This window comes from Vipera ursinii, assembly GCF_947247035.1.
Source record: "Vipera ursinii genome assembly, chromosome: 6".
NCBI lineage: Eukaryota > Metazoa > Chordata > Lepidosauria > Squamata > Viperidae > Vipera > Vipera ursinii.
In genome coordinates this window covers 21,512,089-21,530,824 of record NC_139515.1, presented here as the reverse complement: position 1 = coordinate 21,530,824, position 18,736 = coordinate 21,512,089, and the positions used below count along the sequence as shown (strand labels likewise).

Below are 18,736 nucleotides of genomic sequence, written 5' to 3'. Positions count from 1 at the left end.
AGTAATGCCCACCTCAGCGAGAATGCCTCTTTTTCCCATATTGGCCAGCGTTGTTCTGTTTCTGTGAGTTTTCTGGATGTGTATGCGCATGGTTGCAATGTCCCCCCATCATTTTCTTGTAATAGTACGGCTCCTACCGCTACATCACTCGCATCTGCCTGTATTACAAAAGGTTTGTCGGGATCTGGGTGTTTTAGGACAGGTTCAGCAGAAAAAAGTCTCTTTAGCCTCTCAAATGCTGCTTGACATTCCATTGACCATTTCAGAGGCTGGCTGGGTTTCACGGGTGACCCCCCCTTCGTTTTCAACAAATTTGTGAGGGGCATGGCTATTTGGCCAAATGCGGGGATGAATTGGCGGTAGAAGTTTGCAAACCCCAGGAAACTTTGCAATTGCTTCCGTGTGCGGGGGGGTGCCCACTCTAGTACTGCTCTGACCTTCTCAGGGTCCATTTCGATGCCCTCTGGAGATATGCGATATCCCAGGTAGTCGATTTTTTCCTGATGGAATTCACACTTCGATAATTTAGCATATAAGTGGGCAGCTCGCAACTTCTTCAGGACTGCTCTGACTAGTTTGATATGTTCCTCTTTAGTTTCTGTGAAGATAAGGATGTCATCGAGGTAAACCAGGACCCCCTTATATAGGTGCTCTCTCAGCACGTCATTAATTAATTGCATAAAGACTGCGGGGGCCCCTTGCAGTCCGAATGGCAATACTTTGAATTGATAGCACCCCATTGGGCAGTTGAATGCAGTCTTCCATTCGTCTCCTTCCTTAATCCTAATTCGGTAGTATGCTTCCCTCAGGTCTAGTTTGGTAAAAATCTTTCCTTTCGATAGGTGGGATAACATATCCTTCATTAGGGGAAGGGGGTACAGATTACATTCACTAATTGTGTTCAAATTTCTATAGTCCACAACCAAACGAAAGGATCCATCCTTCTTCTCCCTGAACAGAACCGGGGCGGCCACTTTGGGTTTGGCAGGCTCAATAAATCCTCTTTCTAAGTTTTTCTTTATGAATCTCTCCATTTCTGCCATTTCCCTTGGGCTCATGGCATACATCCTGGGTTTTGGGAGTTTTGCCCCAGGTTTGAATTCTATGGTGCAGTCTGTGGGGCGGTGGGGGGGAAGCTCATCTGCTCTTTCCTCACTGAAAACCTCAGCCAGGTCCCTGTATTCCTCTGGTATCTCTGGTAATCCCTTCTCTTTCCCCACTGCTGCTGTCTCCTCCCTCTGGGTTGGGGGGGTGCTTTTGGAGTCTACGTTCTTCTGCCCCCCCTTTGGGAAGTTGAGTTCTGCTGTCCTCCAGTTTATCCCGGGGTTCCATTTCTTCAGCCATTCCAGTCCTAGGATCATTGGGCATTCCATGCCTGGGGCCACTATAAACGTTATGTCCTCCTCATGGGGCCCCAGTGATAGGTGGATTGGTAAAGTGGCTAGGGTGGCTGGTCCTCCCCCTGCTATTGTCCCATCTAATTGACTAAAAGAGATTGGATGTTTTAGCCTCCTCACTGGGATGCTCAATCTCTCCACCAGCGTTGGGCTGATAAGGCAGCGGATGCACCCAGAGTCTATCAGAGCTTTTATTTTGGCTGCTTCAGGCATAGGGGAAGCTAATATAGTCACTGTCTTAAGCATGGGTGGAAGGGGTCCACTTACCAATGGTTCTCCCTCTGAGCTGTCTTCCGAGTTGTCCACCGTCCCTGCGGTGCAGGCCGGAGTCCAGTCCCAGTTCCTGGCAGGAATTGTGGACTCTACAGCCTCTGTCCCCTTCATGGAAGATTCTTTTGTGTTGCCTTGGGGCTTCCCCGGCTTCTTGGAGGATGATGCCTCTGGTTTTCGGGGGGGGGCTTTTGAACGACATTCTGCAGCACGGTGGCCCTCTCTCCCGCAGTTGAAACAACTTGTTGATTTTTTGGCTGTGGCTGGTGGTTTTTCCCCCTCGCGTGTTTGCTCGGGTGGCAGGCGGCCCCATGGTTTTCCTCTGCGGTGTCTCTTCAGTAGGTCTATTTCCACTTCCTCCGCCAGGATGTACCAGTCGTCGAGGTGGGGTGGGTCTCCTCGAGGCAGGCAAGCATCATACAGGTCGTAGTTCAGACCGTCTTTGAAATGGCTAAGGAGGATGTCTTCTGGCCAGTTCAGCTTGCTGGCAATGGCTCGGAATTCTTGGGTATAATCAGCCACTGCTCGCCTGCCCTGCCTCACCGTTTTGATTCTCTCCCGGGCCTTACGGTCAGCCAAAGGATCCTCGAACCGTCGCCTCAAAGATGACATGAATCGGTTGAAGTCGTTGAGTTCTGGGGCGTTGGAGTCATGCAAGTTCACCACCCAGTCTGCAGCCATCCCGTCCAGGGCAGATTGCACAATTCGGATGCGTGTTTTGTCACTGGGGATGTCCCGTCCATACTCTTCCATGTAGCTGAGGACTTGGGTTAGGAAAAATCCCAGTCGTGATGGCTCCCCCTTGAATTTGACTTCCAGGGGCGGGAGTCTTTGGCTGGAGCGTTGTCTGCGCCGTGGCCGGTATCGCTCCTCATCCTGGTCCCCATCTGTGGTTCTGGGGGGGTGGGTGGGTACTGCTGAGGCAGCAATTCCTGTTCCATTGGATGGCCCCGGGGTTTCAGGTGTTGGATCCCCTCCGTTACCTTTCCAGTTGCGTCCCCAGGCGCTGCCTCGGTTGCGATTTTCAGCTCTCTCCTCCCTCAGTGAACTCAGGGTTGTTTTCATCAGATCAATGGCCTTTTCCAGGATCCGCTCCTCCTCGCTGGCGTGCAGGGAACTCTCCATCTCTTGCCTCCATTCCGGTTGGTGGTTACTACGCCTCAGGGTCTTTTCTCCCGAAGCCTTTTCCCACTCACTTTTCCTTCCAACGCCCATCGACCACCGGGGTTTTCGGTCGTACTGCTCCACCGCTTCTTCCCCGGGGGAATATGCTGCTTCAGTTTCCCATTGTCTCTGGGATTCCATTTGGGGGGAAGACTCCCCCTCCATGGGGCTTCCCTCCTCTCTTGCTTCGTCGCCAGACATTTGTATTTGTTGCAAAGTCCCCCGGTAAGGTTTTCCCTTCCAGGTTGACTCTTAAAGCAGATTCCGTCTACTGTCAGGACCCACCTCAATCCACATCTTAGGAAATAAGAACTCTTGGATGCAAGTTTAGTCCAAAAGGAAAATGTTTACTAGGAAGGAATTGATTGTGGGAATACAAGACGGAATCTGAGAAAAGTTACATTTCAATCCTATATAAACCATTCCCATTCCAGCCCCTCCCCTCATCCATTTGGTCAGGCTGTCGTCAGTTGCTAGGTGTCAGGTTCTTCCATGGGAAAGGGAACTCTCCTTGGTTTTATGGTTATTGCTTCCCTTTTTCCAGTTGTAAATGAAGACACAAACCATATCTGTCTGTCCCCCTCCCTTCCCCCGTTAAAACATCCCCTGTTGTTTGAAAATTGCTTTAGTAACCATCCTCTCCCCCCCCCTCGGAGAGATGGCAGAATCCCCAGTAATAGCACGTTGTTCTACCTATACAATTATGAAATGTGATATAAATGGATTCTGACAACAGGTACAGACTTCAACAGATAGTTAGGACTGCAGGAAAAAAAAAACAATTGTAAACAGCCTGTCTTCCATTGAGGACCTGTATACTGCACAGGTCAGGAAGAGGGCTGAGAAAATTATCCACAGGCCCCTCACATCCTGGACATATAAACTGTTTCCCCTCAGGATGTTGCTATAAAGCATTGCATGCCAAAACAACTAGGCATTAGGCAACACCTAATGATCACAGTACTGTCTTATGTCTAGGAGTATTTATTCATGTAGTATATCTGTATTAGTATTATCCTTCTCATCTTTTCTACTATCTTCTCCTATTGGTATCTTATGATTATATTACCTTGTTTGTATATTTGTATGTACATTGATTATATTGCAATGATTACAATGATGTTTGTATGTACACTGAGAGCTTCTGCACCAGAGAAAAATTCCTTGGGTGTCTAGTCACACTTGGCCAATAAAATATTCTATTCTATTCTAAAAGCTTTTTATTAAATAAATAGTTTATATAACAAAAGTGTCCCAGTGAATTAAAGATACATTTAAAATAGAAAAAAAATCCAGAAGGATGTTCCAGGAGGATTGGAAAATAAGTAAAAAGGTTGAAACCAAGTCCAGTGCAAGTATCCTTATTTCCGTATTTACAAAGGCACTTGTGTATGCTTATTTTTCAACTAACTGTACATGGAATTGGCCATGCTTTTTTTACTATATATTTCTTGGCATCTTCACTTTGCTACAAAATAACTTTGACCAAATGTAAGTTTAGATTTAATCTAATTAAGTCAAGAGACCAATAATCTACTTTCTTACACTGTCCAGGAGATATACATCCAATGTTCCTGTTCCATCATCCAATGTAAACTTCATCACGAAGACGTACTCAAGTGGTACAATTCCTAACTCTAAGCAGAAGCAGACCAAAAACTCTATTTAAAAATAATTCAAAGGCAACAATGCACACACATATACTAGGTGTTGACCAAATATGATCAACACTTTAATGAAAGGTGCTCAAAAGCTTATAGTCATTAGAAAGCAGCCTACAAGCTGTAAATTTAGTGTAAGGTTAAAGAAACACTTCAATAGCTCTTTTATTTGGGCACATTAAACTTAGTTGCTATTGTGGTAGAATCATTTCAATTACACAGAATTATTCCTAATCTAGACACTGGGAAAATGCTATAGATGAGAATTTCTCAACCTTGGCAACTTTAACTGGATGGATTTCAATTCCCTGAATTCCCCAGTTAGCAACTAGTTGGGAATTGAAGTCTACCCAGTTAACATTGCCAGGATTGAGAAACACTGATCTATAGATTCTTTGAAACAAAAACAGTTTCCTGCAGAAATCCTTACAGGATATACCTCATTAAAAAAACTATTTTGATAACCAATTTCTAATACAGGATTCAATCAAATAGATTGTAGTTGAATAAAAGTATACCTCTAAATCAGACATGTCAAACTCGTGATGCATACGCAACATATTGGGATGGTTTTGCCATTGCCGGCAACGGGGTGGGTGTGGCTTCCACATGACGTATCCGATCCGTGGGCCGGCAATTTGACACCCCTGCTCTAAATGATCATCAATAGGTAGGCTATTTTTAAAATAAATCTTTCTTTAGCACAGCTTTTCTTACCTTGATTTGAATTTTAACCCATTGGAGGACTGTAGAAATTTAAATCCAACACATGGGGAGCCTACTTTTAAGAAAGTTGTTTTACTATATTAATTTTGGAATATCTATCATTTGTTTATATTTCTCACAAACTGCTGGTCTAAAGGGTAGGCTCACTATATATTCCAAGGAAATTTCTGTTACAGCAACACTGTCGAATATATTGCTGTTTACAGAGGACTTCTCAATACACTTTCAGGTGAATCAACATTAAGCCTCATATATTAAAAAAAAAACATTTGAAGAGCTGGGGCTGTGATTCAGTCTCTCATCTTTTCAAAGGGCTGCAAGAAGCCACTTCCTGGGGACATGGAGTTCCAACTAGAACTTAACAGGATATCTCTCCACAGCAGAAATTGGATTAAATGGGCTGAAAGACCTGACTTTTCTTAAGAGTAGAATAGCATTTTTAGAATGTTACTTCAAGGAAGGTATGATAAAAACCCAATAGCTGAGCTAATGTGTACATGTGGCAATGGGGAAGTTGAAGACATATTCACATGTCTTGTTGTGCTGCAAGTTCTAAGGGAACATCAGATCAACGAACATTCTCCCTCTATTAGAGAAATTTCTAGGGAGATCAGATAATTTTTATGTGAACCATTTTCTCCAGGATTCAAATCCAGCCACCACTTGTGCAGTAGCAAAACTTTTGTGCTGTTGCAATGATGATAAGGAAAAATTGGTTAAAGAACTAAAGATCCTTATTCTTATCAATACTTTGCTTAGTTGTTTTCTAATAATTTTAGAGAACATATATTCTAATGTATAGATTTATTATGTTAAGTTTTATTAGTATTAGATAAACAAGGTATTTTCTTTGTTAACCTTTATTGTCAAAGTACAACCATGTATACATTGACATTGGCTGAGCCTTGAGGACTACACATAGTCCTCAAGTTATCAATGTAATGGAGCCTGCCCATTCCATTCGTAACTTGAGAATTCGTGGGAGTGAATCTCATAACTGAACGAGATTCACTCCACTTTTGCCCACACATTCGCTAATCAAATGGGTGAGTGAATACGCAGTTTGCTAAGTTCACATGAGCTATCTCAGGGTGGGGAAGGCCCTTGGGTGTGGCTAGTAATGGAAAACGCCCCCAAGGCCTCACCAAACCATTAAGATACCTCATACTTCCCCCTCCCTTCTTGCCGTGCCGGAGTCACTTACCTTGAAAAGACCTGTCTCCTCTCTGCTGCGGTTCCTGCCTTTGAGGGAGAGGAGAGTCGATGGAAGCTCCTGAGTGCCGTAATATTGTGCAAATTCATGCACCCATCCTCTTTTGTAGAAAATGGGTGCCTGAACTCTCACGGTGTTTGCGGTGCCTGTCTCCTGCTTCCTGCAACTCCTTTCCGCCACCGCTAGTACACTTTTCACCAGGTCAGTGACCTTAAAGAGACTGGAAGCTCCGTCTGCCTACCAATGGGGCATTAAGAAATGGACGGAATGCTCCATTTCTCAAGTGCCCCATTGGCAGGCAGAAGCAGCTTCCAGTCTCCTTAAGGTTTCTGTCCAGGCAAAAAGTGTTTGAGCGCCTATGGGGCATTTGGAAACAAAGCATTTGCTTCGCTTTAAAGCGCCCTATATGATCTCAAACACTTTTTACCCAGACAGATACCTGACAGAGACTGGACGCAAATGCTCTATTTCTCAAGCGCCCCATTTGCTCACAGACGGAGCTTCAAGTCTCCCCAAGGTCTCTATTCGGATAAAAAGTGTTTCAGTGCCTATGGGGCACTTCCAAACATAGAAATTCTCTTCATTTTGAAGTGCCCCTTAGGCGCTGAAACACTTTTTTATCTGAACAGAAACCTTGGGGACACTTGAAGCTCTGTCTGTGAACAAGTGGGGTGATTGAAAACGCAGGGATTCTCTTTGTTTTGAAGCACCCCATAGGCGCTGAAACATTTTTTATCTAGAGGCCTTGGGGAGACTTAAAACTCCGTTTGTGAGCAAATGGGCGATTAAAAATGCAGCAAATCCCTGTGTTTTTAAGTATCACATTTGCTCACAGATGGAGATTCCAGTCTCCCCAAGATCCCCGTCTGGGTGAAGTGTTACAGCAGTGGCAGAAAGGAATTGGGGGGAAGGAGACTGGCACTGCAAACACTTTTTGCTCCAAAAGTGAAAGTTTCTGGGGTCCGTGATCTTGCAAGAGTTCAGGCACCATGCAAAAGAGCATGGGTGCTTGAACTTGTGGGATATTACGGTATCTAGGAGCTTCCATTGACTCTCCTCTCCCTCAAAGGCAAAGAAACAGCAGCAGAAAGGAGACAGATCTTTGCAAGGTGAGTCCGGTGTGGCAGGATGGGAGGGAGAAGCAGTTGTGGGGAGTGGGGGGGAATAGGGTGAATGTTGCAGAGCTGCCATGGTGCTGCAACATTCGTAATTTTGGGACCTCCTTGCAAATACTAGGGGGTGCTTTTTGTATAACTTCAAACAAGCGTTAAGTGAACGCTCGTAACTTGGGGATTACCTGCATTGTAATAAGGTGTTTAGAGTATACCACAGTTGATTTGTTTTATAATTGCTAATATGTAACTGTACCTACATCTCTTTCTTGATCCTGATTGTATTTCCTGGCTTCTATTGCTCATTTTATTATTTAATGTTGCTGGTCACTGACCAAATAAATAATTTCAAATTCCTTGTCTGACCACTGGCTTAATTGTGGCTTTTCTTCCTGTTCCTCAAAGTTATTGTCATAGCCCTTAATACCTTGATTTCTACCCTTACTTTCAGAAAAAACCCACACACACACTCCAACATTTCTTTAGTTTGTTGCAATTGGCAGTGGAATGACAGAATGCTCTATGTTGCATATCAGTTGTGAGTCAGCTATGGCAGTCTAAATGTTAATTGAGGAACAAAAAGGAAAAGAAAAAAAGCCCCTACATTTATGGAAAAGTAGATTTCTGACATTACTTATCCAATAAAATAACTGCATCTAAACTTGTTCATGAACAATGAATGTTGCCTAAGGAAGTGAGATTATTCATCTTTGCTTATATTTCTAATTTTACTTTTATTGTCTATGCAAAAATTACAAAGAATAGCAGAAAAGCTAACAAATGCAATCTGTAATACATTCCTTAGCAGGACAAAATGCCTGAAAGTGACAAAAGCAAATGCATAATTAGGCATGGGTTGTTTTGTTAGTCAAAGCTTACATTTGTTAAGTTATCTAGAAAGGTGAGGATTTAAAATGTTTCCATCAGCAATATAATAATAAAAAAACTTTACCGAGTAGAAGGTGTGACATATGTTGATAAATATTTAAAGTCTAGCAAGTAATTGCTCATTGGAATGTAACGCCAAAGACTTTGTGTTCTAAAGATTTAGCTGGTAAGCTTTCACAAAGCTATTCAGTGATTTTGATGGAAAGATGTAATTATTTGCAAATTACCAACTCTTATATCTATTTTCTACTTCTTTTGGTCTATATGCCCTATTTAGATAATACCAGAATAAACACTAAAGAATGTAAAATCCTGCATGTTGTGTTTGTTTCCTATACACAAAGTGTTTTATTTATATATGAATTATCATTTAATTTAGCTAAATATATTGTCCCCTTTTTTCACCTGTGGATGTTCTACATATGTTGTACAATTTAACCACCTTGTGGCATCTATTATAAGCAAGACAGATTTAGGCATTTCCTTCCCTGCTGAAATAATTTGGCTACTTTAAATTACACATACACTGCTGAATGAAAATCCAATATTATTGAATAGCAGAAGAATATCACATAACCTTGTGCTATAGAAGTGTATTCCCAATATGGTTTTTGCTGTGAAGCAAGGCAACCCAGACTTTCCATAGTCTTAGGTTTGGAACAGTGCTTGCACCTAGCATTTGGAACAAAACATCAATTAAAATCACCACAAATATACAGATTCAGCTGGTCTCAACATCATGCTTGATGATAGGAAATTTCTTGTTACTTTAAATACAAGTTTTTGTTTTAACAAATCTCTGGAAAGTAATGGCTTTTATAAATCATTTCCTACAAAAATAGATTATTTCACCATACAACCTAAAGAAACATGCAGAGAACTGGACAATGGGGTGTTCCTAAAAATCTATTTGCTGATTCTGGTTTCTTGTCTAATGCCTTAACCATTACAACAAACTGGCTCTTAGTTTAGTCGGGCAACATCCTTATTGTCTTTTTGGCACCATTAACAGCATTCATAAAAATACAAAATTACAAAATAAAATCAGCAAGAATCTTTCTTCCAGACCTTCAATTTATCAATACTGCTGCGGTTTTTTAAACTTTTTAATTGTTGATTTTACTTTCTGTTATTGCTTTAATATCTGTCTTGCTGATTTTTTGTATTGTATTTTCATGAATGCTGTTAATGAACTTTATTGTTTACACCTATTACTTGTAATTACAATATTTAATTGTAAACAACTGAGATAATTTTAAACAGTAAAACACACACACAAAGGGGGAGGGAGAGGGAGACTTGGTCCCTTTATGTGTACGTTTAAAAGATATGCTTTGCAAAACTTAGGAATATTTTTGGTGAAAGCTTTGCATAGCTCTATGGCCATGCTACTTTGACATTGCTCAAACTCATCTGATCTCAGAAGCTAACCAGGGTCAGAAATGATTAGTACTTGTTTCGGAAACTGCCTGGGAATACTGCACTTTGGTGGTTAAGATACCAGGCTAGAAACTGGGAGATTGTGAGTTCTTCAGCCACTCATTTAGCCCTAGTGTTAAAGAATCTCCTTAGCAGGCTCAGACAACAAGAAAGTTCCTGCTTCAGGAACTTGGGAGCAGGAGGTAGTGGAGCATCAGGAAGACATGGGAATTCTGAACCAGGAGGGATGGGCAAGAAGGAGACCAGGAACTTCAGAAGGATCAGAGGAGCAACCAGATGAGTGGCTGGCTGACAAAATGAAGAAAGAAACACAGCTCCATCCAAGAGGATCAAAAGACGCAGCCGCAATTGATGAACAGGGCTGAAGAGGAACGGCCTCCTCTGCTGGGTCCTAGGGCACACAAGACTGAGAGGAGAGAAATGCAATGGAGGTCAGCGAGGCTGCTTGCATGGAGGCAGCCTCTCCTCTCCTAATAAGTTGCACCTAATAGTTGCCAGCAACTATTTAGCCCTGCACATGGAGCAGACTGACACCGAGAACAACTCTACCATTTTGGATTGTGCATTTGTTCAGTCCCTGCGTACCTTGCCTTGGAATTTCATCCTTGACTCTGTTTCTGGACTTTGCCTTGTGGACCTTGGAATTGGATTTTGGCTTGTGGGATTTATGTTTTTGGACCATGGACTTGTATTTGCTGGACTTGCTGTTTTTTTTTTGACTTGAACAATTGGACTCATTGAGTCTTGCTCTGGTTCCTGTCCTGGGAAGTACTATTCAGTGCTGGTGAAGCCTCAATAAAGACTTCAAACCCTTGGAATGTATGCTTGTGTGACTGGGACAGGACAATTGGGAAGGAGGAAATGGCAAACAATTTCTAAAAAAACTTTTCCAGGAAAACTGCAGGGATTAATTTAGGAACATGCCAGGAGTCAACAGTATGAATAAATCTTTCAGACTAATCTTACCTCATGTTTTCATGGAATAATTTTCTTAACAGATTGCTATAGTGCTGTAATAAACATATATTGATTTAGCAAAGCAAAACCATCTATGATATTGTCATAGGGCAAAATTGTCCATCCATCCATCCCTAAAGACTGGATTAGGTTAGGGATACTGTCTAGTGTACACTCAGTGAATGACACTGGGACAAATAATTCTTTTTGAAAGTCTACCAACTTGCTGAATGTAAAATTAGTTGACTGCCATGTTAGGTCACACTAAGTCATTTGGAATGAGTACAGCCCCAATGGATAAATCAGTGTTTTTTAAATTTTTTAACAATATACTTTTCTAAATTATTATATGGTATAAACTTTTCTATAGCTAACATAACTTGGATGGCAAGACTGTAGTAGGTGAAACACCATAATCCATAAAGTTTAAGCTATATTTTTTTCAATTTGCTCATTTTATTATGTGCCAACAAGTCACTATCGATTATTGACCACATAATTTTCTATGATCAATTTGTTCAATTATAGGATAAATTAAAATGAACTACATAGCCTAAGCAATTTGTTATGGTTAATTATTTGCTCAATTTATTCATAATATAGCTTCTCAAACATTTCATACTTGCAGATCAGAGGTTTAACCATCAATATTTGATTAAGTAAACAAAGCTGAACATGTATACATATATTACTTTATGCTTATGTTTGCATTTACCCATAATACTGCATGTTTCCTTCCCAAAAATATGGAACTGAAAGATCCAATAGCACAAGACAATCTTCTTTGGATGTCACTGGTATAATTCCTTTAAATTTTTTAGTGAACCTCAAGATTTCATTCAGAGTCCCTCCTATAAAAAAATAAAGAAAATCTTGATTATTTAAATAGTATTATATTCATTGAACTACCACATTAATCTTTGGGCATTAATGCATCTGTAGTTTGTGGAAACAAATGTAGTTGTCACATGATTAGGAAAAGATGAGGTACATAAACATTTCACAGCTGTCAAGATTCCAACTGATGATCCCAACAAGGTAAGCACAGCTGAGACATTCCATTCTCTAATGCAAAACTTTATTGAGTACAGCATATCGGCACTGATGAATAGAAAATCAGATCTGGTGAAAATGGGGCCAGAACAGTAAATTAAAAGTGTAGAACCTTCCTTCCACTCTGATTGTGCAGGTCACATTCCCCAATTAAGTGTCAGACATTTGTTATGAGAAAATTCTTCAGTTAGTTCCCAGCCCAGCCATTCTGTGAAGACCTTGATTCCCAGGCTGGACCATGCAGGTGTGCTGGGCACTCCAAACAAGCCCCCTTCCCCCTGAGTCTATTGGCAAGCAGAGAAACAACAAGGGCTGAAACAGAATAAGTTTCTTTGATGCTTGACAGCTACATTGATTGTCAAATATTAAAATATAGGTTGACTGTTTAGAACTTAACTCAACTTTCAATTTTTTAAATTAAAAAAAATCTCAGCACACCACATAAAATCTTCCTAACCGCAACCATCACCGATTATCCTCCACTATGGAATAATTCGGACTTTCATACACAGGTAGTCCTCGACTTACTTCATTTATTGACTGTTCAAAGTTACAATGGCACTGAAAAAAGGGACTTATGAACATTTTTCCTACTCATGATCACTGCAGCATCCCCATGGTCATGTGATCAAAATTGGCCACAGACTCATATTTATGATGGTTGCGTGTCCTGGGGTCATTGCAACCCTTTTACAAACAAGTCAATGGGAAAGCCAGATTCACTTAACAACCATGTTATTAATAACTACAGTGATTCAATTTACAACTATGGCAAGAAAAGTCATAAAATGGGGCAAAATTCACTTAACAAATTACACTCAGCAACAGAAATTTTGGGCTCAATTTTGATCATAAGACAAAGACTACCTGTATTGAGCTGGAAAAAAAACTACATGTAATTGACTTTAAATCACTAAATTCCAAATGATTGCCCCCAGAGGTTTATGAAATATGGAACACTGTGATAAACTGACTGGTAATGACTACATTATACCTTTTTGCTGAGAACTCTGGGAGTTAATATTTCTAGAAAGTATCCAGTCTGGAGATGGCTGCATTACAAATCTCAGCAGTATCCAAATGGGCATATTATCCTGTCTAGCTATGTGTCCCTATTAAATCTGTTTATATCACAACATATTTGATTTTTCCACAAATGTTAGTCACATAATGACTGCATAACCAATCTACTTGGATAGTTGCCATTCCTTTTAATGATCATTATTTGTATTTGTTTATTTTCTCCAGTTTATATGCTGGAGACTCTTCAGCATATTGCATAGAAAGCAATGCCAAATAGGATTAAAAACAATAAAAAGCCAAACCAAGCCAATATATCTATACCTCAGAGTGTATGATCTTATAGTCTGTCCCTAAATGCCTCCAGAACTGTCAGATTTATATGCTTCTATAAAAAAGAAATATATTGCAAGATCTTTGCTTTTAAGTATGAATACAGTTTTATCTTTGTGAGAATACTGACATCCAGAGGATGGTTTAAGTTAAAAGTATGCTTACAGTAAGAAAGGGATTACATCTCACATTTTAATCAGCCAGAACACTTTTTTAAAACAGGACAAAGCATAGTTTCTAATAATATATATATTATTTGCCCCATATTTGCCCCATGTTTGGGGCCTAGCAAGGTAATCTAAATAGTTAACATTTGACACATATCTCCCCTTGCAGAAGCTAACAAAGCGAGAGAGATCCTGTGGCTCAAGAGGTAAAAAAACAACTGCCTAATGTGCAATCAGCCCAGGTTCGAATCTCAGAAGGGTATGGCTGACTGATGAAAACTAATAAGTTTGAAATGCATTTTAGTCTCCCTTAATTCTTTGTTAGTAATTTACACAAATATATGAGCTGTCCGGTGTGACTACTACCTGTTCGATGGCCTTCAAGATAGGCTGAAAACAGGAAATAAAGATTTGCCCCATGTTTGGGGCCTAGCAAGGTAATCTAAATAGTTAACATTTGACATATATGCATATATATATATATATATATATATATATATATATATATATATATATATATATATATATATATGTGTGTGTGTGTGTGTGTGTGTGTGTGTGTGTGTGTGTGTGTACACACACACACATATACACATATATACATACATACACACACAAACACACATATAAAAACTAAAAAGATTTTTAAAATTTGTGATTCTTTTTGTTATTATGGCAAATTCTTATCCTTATTTTCCTTCTTCCAATTCTTCTTATGAATAATTTTTCTACCCAAAGATTCATGTCAACAAGAACTACAACTGAAAAAATAGTAAGATAAGATTTTCAAAATTAGATGCTAGAGGGAACTAGAAGGAACAGCAGATTTAAAGAACAGTTGTACTCAATTTACAATTTTTAAAATGTATTTATTTTTAATTGTTTCATCAAGAATAAAAGAGATATGCTTTCATCTCTGGTAAGCCTTATTGTACTTTTGTTGACACCAGGATAGAAATAACCATGCTTTATGGATTTCTTTATAGATAACAGATGTGATATGGAAAGATGAGATCATTTGTTGTATTTTAAGGGGTGATAAATTACTAAAATTGTTTATACTTGCTGTGAGGAATGGGAAGTCACTTTTCTATTTCTTTTTTTTTCTTTACTATATTTTTACTTCTCTCTTTTTTCCTGTTTTCTTTCTTTTCTATATCTTCTATCTTTATTTTTAATCCTATTTTTAGTCTTCATTTAGCAACTGTTCACAGTTACGATGGTGATGAAAAAGTAACTGCGACAAGTTCTTCCATTTATGACTTTTGCAGGTGTGTAAAGCAAAGGAAACCTGAAGTAGAATCATAAGCACAGTTGTAATTTTATTTATATTTATTTATTTATTTTTACATTTATATACCGCCCTTTCCCGAAGGACTCAGGGGGATTAAAAAACCAAGATACAAAAGTTAAAAACAAATTTAAAAAAAATATATTTGACCCTGCATAAATAAAACCCGTTAAAATAAGATTAATCCTCAGCCTGGGCCAGAGAGCTCGAAGAGCCAGGTCTTCAGGTCCCGGCGGAATGAACGGAGGTCGGGGGCAGTCCTCAGCTCCACTGGCAGCTGGTTCCAAAGGGCAGGCGCCCCCACTGAGAAGGCCCTATCCCTGGGTGTCGTCCGCCGGCAATCTCTTACCGGTGGCACCCTGAGAAGACCCTCCCTGTGGGAGCGCACTGGACGAAGGGAACTTGATGCTGGCAGCAGGTGTTCCCTCAGATATCCTGGACCCAAGCCATTTAGGGCTTTATAGGTCATCACCAGCACCTTGAATCTCACCCGGAGGGCAACCGGAAGCCAATGCAGCTCGCAGAGTAGAGGTGTTACATGGGAGTATCGGGAAACCCCCATCACAACTCGCGCGGCCGCATTCTGCACCAGCTGAAGCCTCCGAGTGGTCCTCAAGGGCAGCCCCATGTAGAGAGCGTTGCAGTAGTCTACACGGGAGGTCACAAGCGCATGAGTGACTGTGCGTAGGGCATCTCGGTCCAGATAGGGTCGCAACTGGCGCACCAGGCGAACCTGGGCAAAAGCCCCCCAACCAAGTTGCTGGTCCCAAGTCACCAAACACGACTACTTGTTTAGGGTAATATCTCAAATATGCTGAATTCTAATTTTAATGGACCATTGGGGAGGAAGGGGTTGTCTATTATTTCCAAATCTGCTAAACAGGTACTATTTATCGCAACTATTTTTATAATCTGCATAATGCCATTATGCAAATGAAATAAGAAATATTATTCATGCAAATGATATACATTACCATGGCTTGTAATAACATTGACAAAAATTAATTTGCCTCATCTACACCACATCAAATACAATGGATTTGTTGGTTATTTTGAGGGTATGTCTGCATAGAATGTAGTCCATTGCATCTGAAATCTGCTAAATAGGAATTCATTATATCAAGGTTTAATTATATATCATTAGTTCTAGACGAAGTTGAAGATGAGATTTTCTTAAAAATGAAAGAAAGACACAACAGAGACTTAAGTATACAAGCTTATAGAATTGGTATATTCATTTTCCGTATTTTCAAGTCTGTATGAGTTTATTACCCCAAAACAACACAGGAAAAGATGTGTGCTTATGTAGTAAGAACTAAAAATGTGTGTATGTACTGCTAATGTATAAAACAATTATTCTCTTAAATTTTAATGGCTTGTTAGAAGCATATGAGGGTAAAAGCTGACATGCAAATGTTTTTTTAGGATTAGAGATTATTACAATATGTAAAGAAATGTACACAGTTAATTAACTAACCTTCCAGGAAAACTAACGTATCCTCTGGGTCTTGTAATAGTTCTTTGTGTGTCACAAAATGAACAGCTACCCGCCGCTCTCCCTGATTTTCAGTCTGCCACATTACAGAATTGCAGAACGAGGTGCTTTGCAGGATTGAATCTGAACATGTAGCTGAAACTTCTCGTAAAATTGAATCAAGTTCAGTCCCATCTGGGATTTCTTGCCTGAAACAATTACAGCCTGAACTGAACACCAGAAAAGTGCTTAAAGTAACTTTTCAATAAATGCAATATAAAAAATGTAACCGATAATTCAACATTTCCACTTGTATGTTAGATAGGCTGAAGTATTTTAAGGCCTTGATTGTAGTGTGTCACCTCACAGCATGATGAGGTGACACACTACAATTTATAATAAATATAAAAAATATAAAATATAAAATATAAAAAAGATTAGGAGAACTAAATTTCCATAAAACACGCAAGCTTGATTGAAAGATTAAAGATTAAAAAATTCAGAATCACATAACATTTAAGATACGTTTATATTAATACATATAGATAACTTCACACTGGACAAAAGATAACTTTACACTATTTCTACCCTTAAGACATGTCCTGATATCTGACAGCCCCATTGCACAGCTGGGTCCCTGCCTGGCCACTTTGCTGCCTTGTACAACTTCCAAAAACACTCCCTTTATCTGGTGGTTATTTTGAATAGGGAGCTGTGCAGCTGCTTCCATTCCAGGTATTGCTATTTCATATGCCCCCAAATGAAAATGAAAAAATAAATAAATAAAATATTTACAAACTTCACCTGTATGATTGCTGAATTTTTAAATATTACACCTTGGCTCATAATAATTTCCACAAATGTATGTAGATATACATTTTTAAACAAAACAATTTTAAAGATATATTGGCACATATTTAAAGGTATCATCTCCTTCAAGTGGAATTCAACTCTTCATGACTTCCATGATTACATTCATAGAGTTTTCTTGGATAGAAGTTTCTTTTTTTTTTTGGTTTGGGTAGTGTTTAGATTTTTTGTTTGTTTGTTTGCAAAAAAATAAAAACCTGGATTATTTTTCTTATTTCCCAATCCAGCCTACAATCTTGGTGTTGTTAGGTATTATCAAATTCAGGTATTAACTAGATCTAATCTTCTCAGCTCTTGAGGCTATACTAGATCAGCCAAATACAACTAGAAGTTGGCAATGTCCAGCTTATCTAAAAAAAAATTGAGATGAAAATGGCCTAATTATTGCCTGGAAGGGAAACTAGACATTTCAGGATTATAAGGTAGATCAGAAAGTGAAAAAACATTTAGTGAAAAGGTAACGGCAAATATCTTTTCTAACACCACCAAGAAAACTGCATGTTGAGTTTGATTGGAGGGTACAGAATACTTAGTTGCAAACATTCATATAATATTCCCCTTGTTACTGCCTAGCTTGTTTGGGTTTTTACATTTTGCACTTTATTTGACCTTACTGGATATGTAGCTTTTAGTGTCTGGTTTCTTTACTATAAAGCTTTGATTGTAGCAATTTAGAATTTTTAATAGATAAAATAACAATATTAATTAAATATAGAATATAAAAATAAATGATGTATTTATTGTAGATTTTAAATTGCAGGGGATTAAATATATAATGCTATTCTATCCTGTAAGCAACGGCTCCAGCAACAGATACAAGTATCTGTATCACTTGGACACTTACAATGAATTGCACTGAGGGCAATGAAGTTTTACAGACTGGTGGAGTTTTTCAGGCTCGAATTTAAGCAGCCTAGCTCTGATGCGGTAGTTCTGAGGAATCTGGCTCATTCTGATGGTATTCAGTGTAGTTGCATCAAAATGCTGGTGATCTGTTAGTACTATAAAACAATGAAAACATAAAAAGCATTTGGATAAACATGAACAAATATATATTCAGGAACACCATCAGTTATCCATTAAGCTACTTTGCTGAATTTCTCATTTATTTATATTAATTGGCATTTCAAATGTTTAAGTTTAAACTATATAGAGCACTTAAAAACATATGCCCTCATCAACACTCATGTGCAACAACAGCAACAACATCTTGGACTAAGGGTGGACAAACTTATTTGCAGTTGGTTACACATTTGTATGCATTCATAAATTCTCCTAATTTCTGTACTTTTCTTTTCATATATAGACATATCCTATATATATATATATATATATATATATATATATATATATATATATATATATATATATATATATGTAAATTTTAAATTGCTAACAAAGAGTTAAGGGAGACTGATATGCATTTCAAACTTATTAGTTTTCATCAGTCAGCCATACCCTTCTGAGATTCGAACCTTCTGAGATTCGAATCTCAGAAGGGTATGGCTGACTGATGAAAACTAATAAGTTTGAAATGCATATCAGTCTCCCTTAATTCTTTGTTAGCAATTTAAAATTTACACAAATATGAGCTGTCACCGGTGTGACTACTGCCTGTCGATGGCCTTCAGGTTAGGCTGACACAGGAAATAAAGATTTGTCCCATGTTTGGGGCCTAGCAAGGTAATCTAAAAATAGTT

The 18,736-nt window shown here is 39.1% G+C and overlaps 1 protein-coding gene across 1 annotated transcript in view; it reads right to left on the bottom strand.

Moving 5' to 3' along the window:
- Positions 1-18,736, bottom strand: part of POT1 (protection of telomeres 1) — a 60,916-nt gene that overhangs the window by 6,726 nt on the left and 35,454 nt on the right. The window contains exons 13-17 of the mRNA XM_083366024.1: positions 17,881-18,037; positions 16,170-16,375; positions 11,544-11,679; positions 9,009-9,103; positions 4,377-4,468 (exon numbers count right to left, since the gene is read on the bottom strand). Of these exons, the coding sequence (XP_083222150.1) occupies positions 4,377-4,468; positions 9,009-9,103; positions 11,544-11,679; positions 16,170-16,375; positions 17,881-18,037 (686 nt within the window). The remainder of the gene's footprint in view (positions 1-4,376; positions 4,469-9,008; positions 9,104-11,543; positions 11,680-16,169; positions 16,376-17,880; positions 18,038-18,736) is intronic.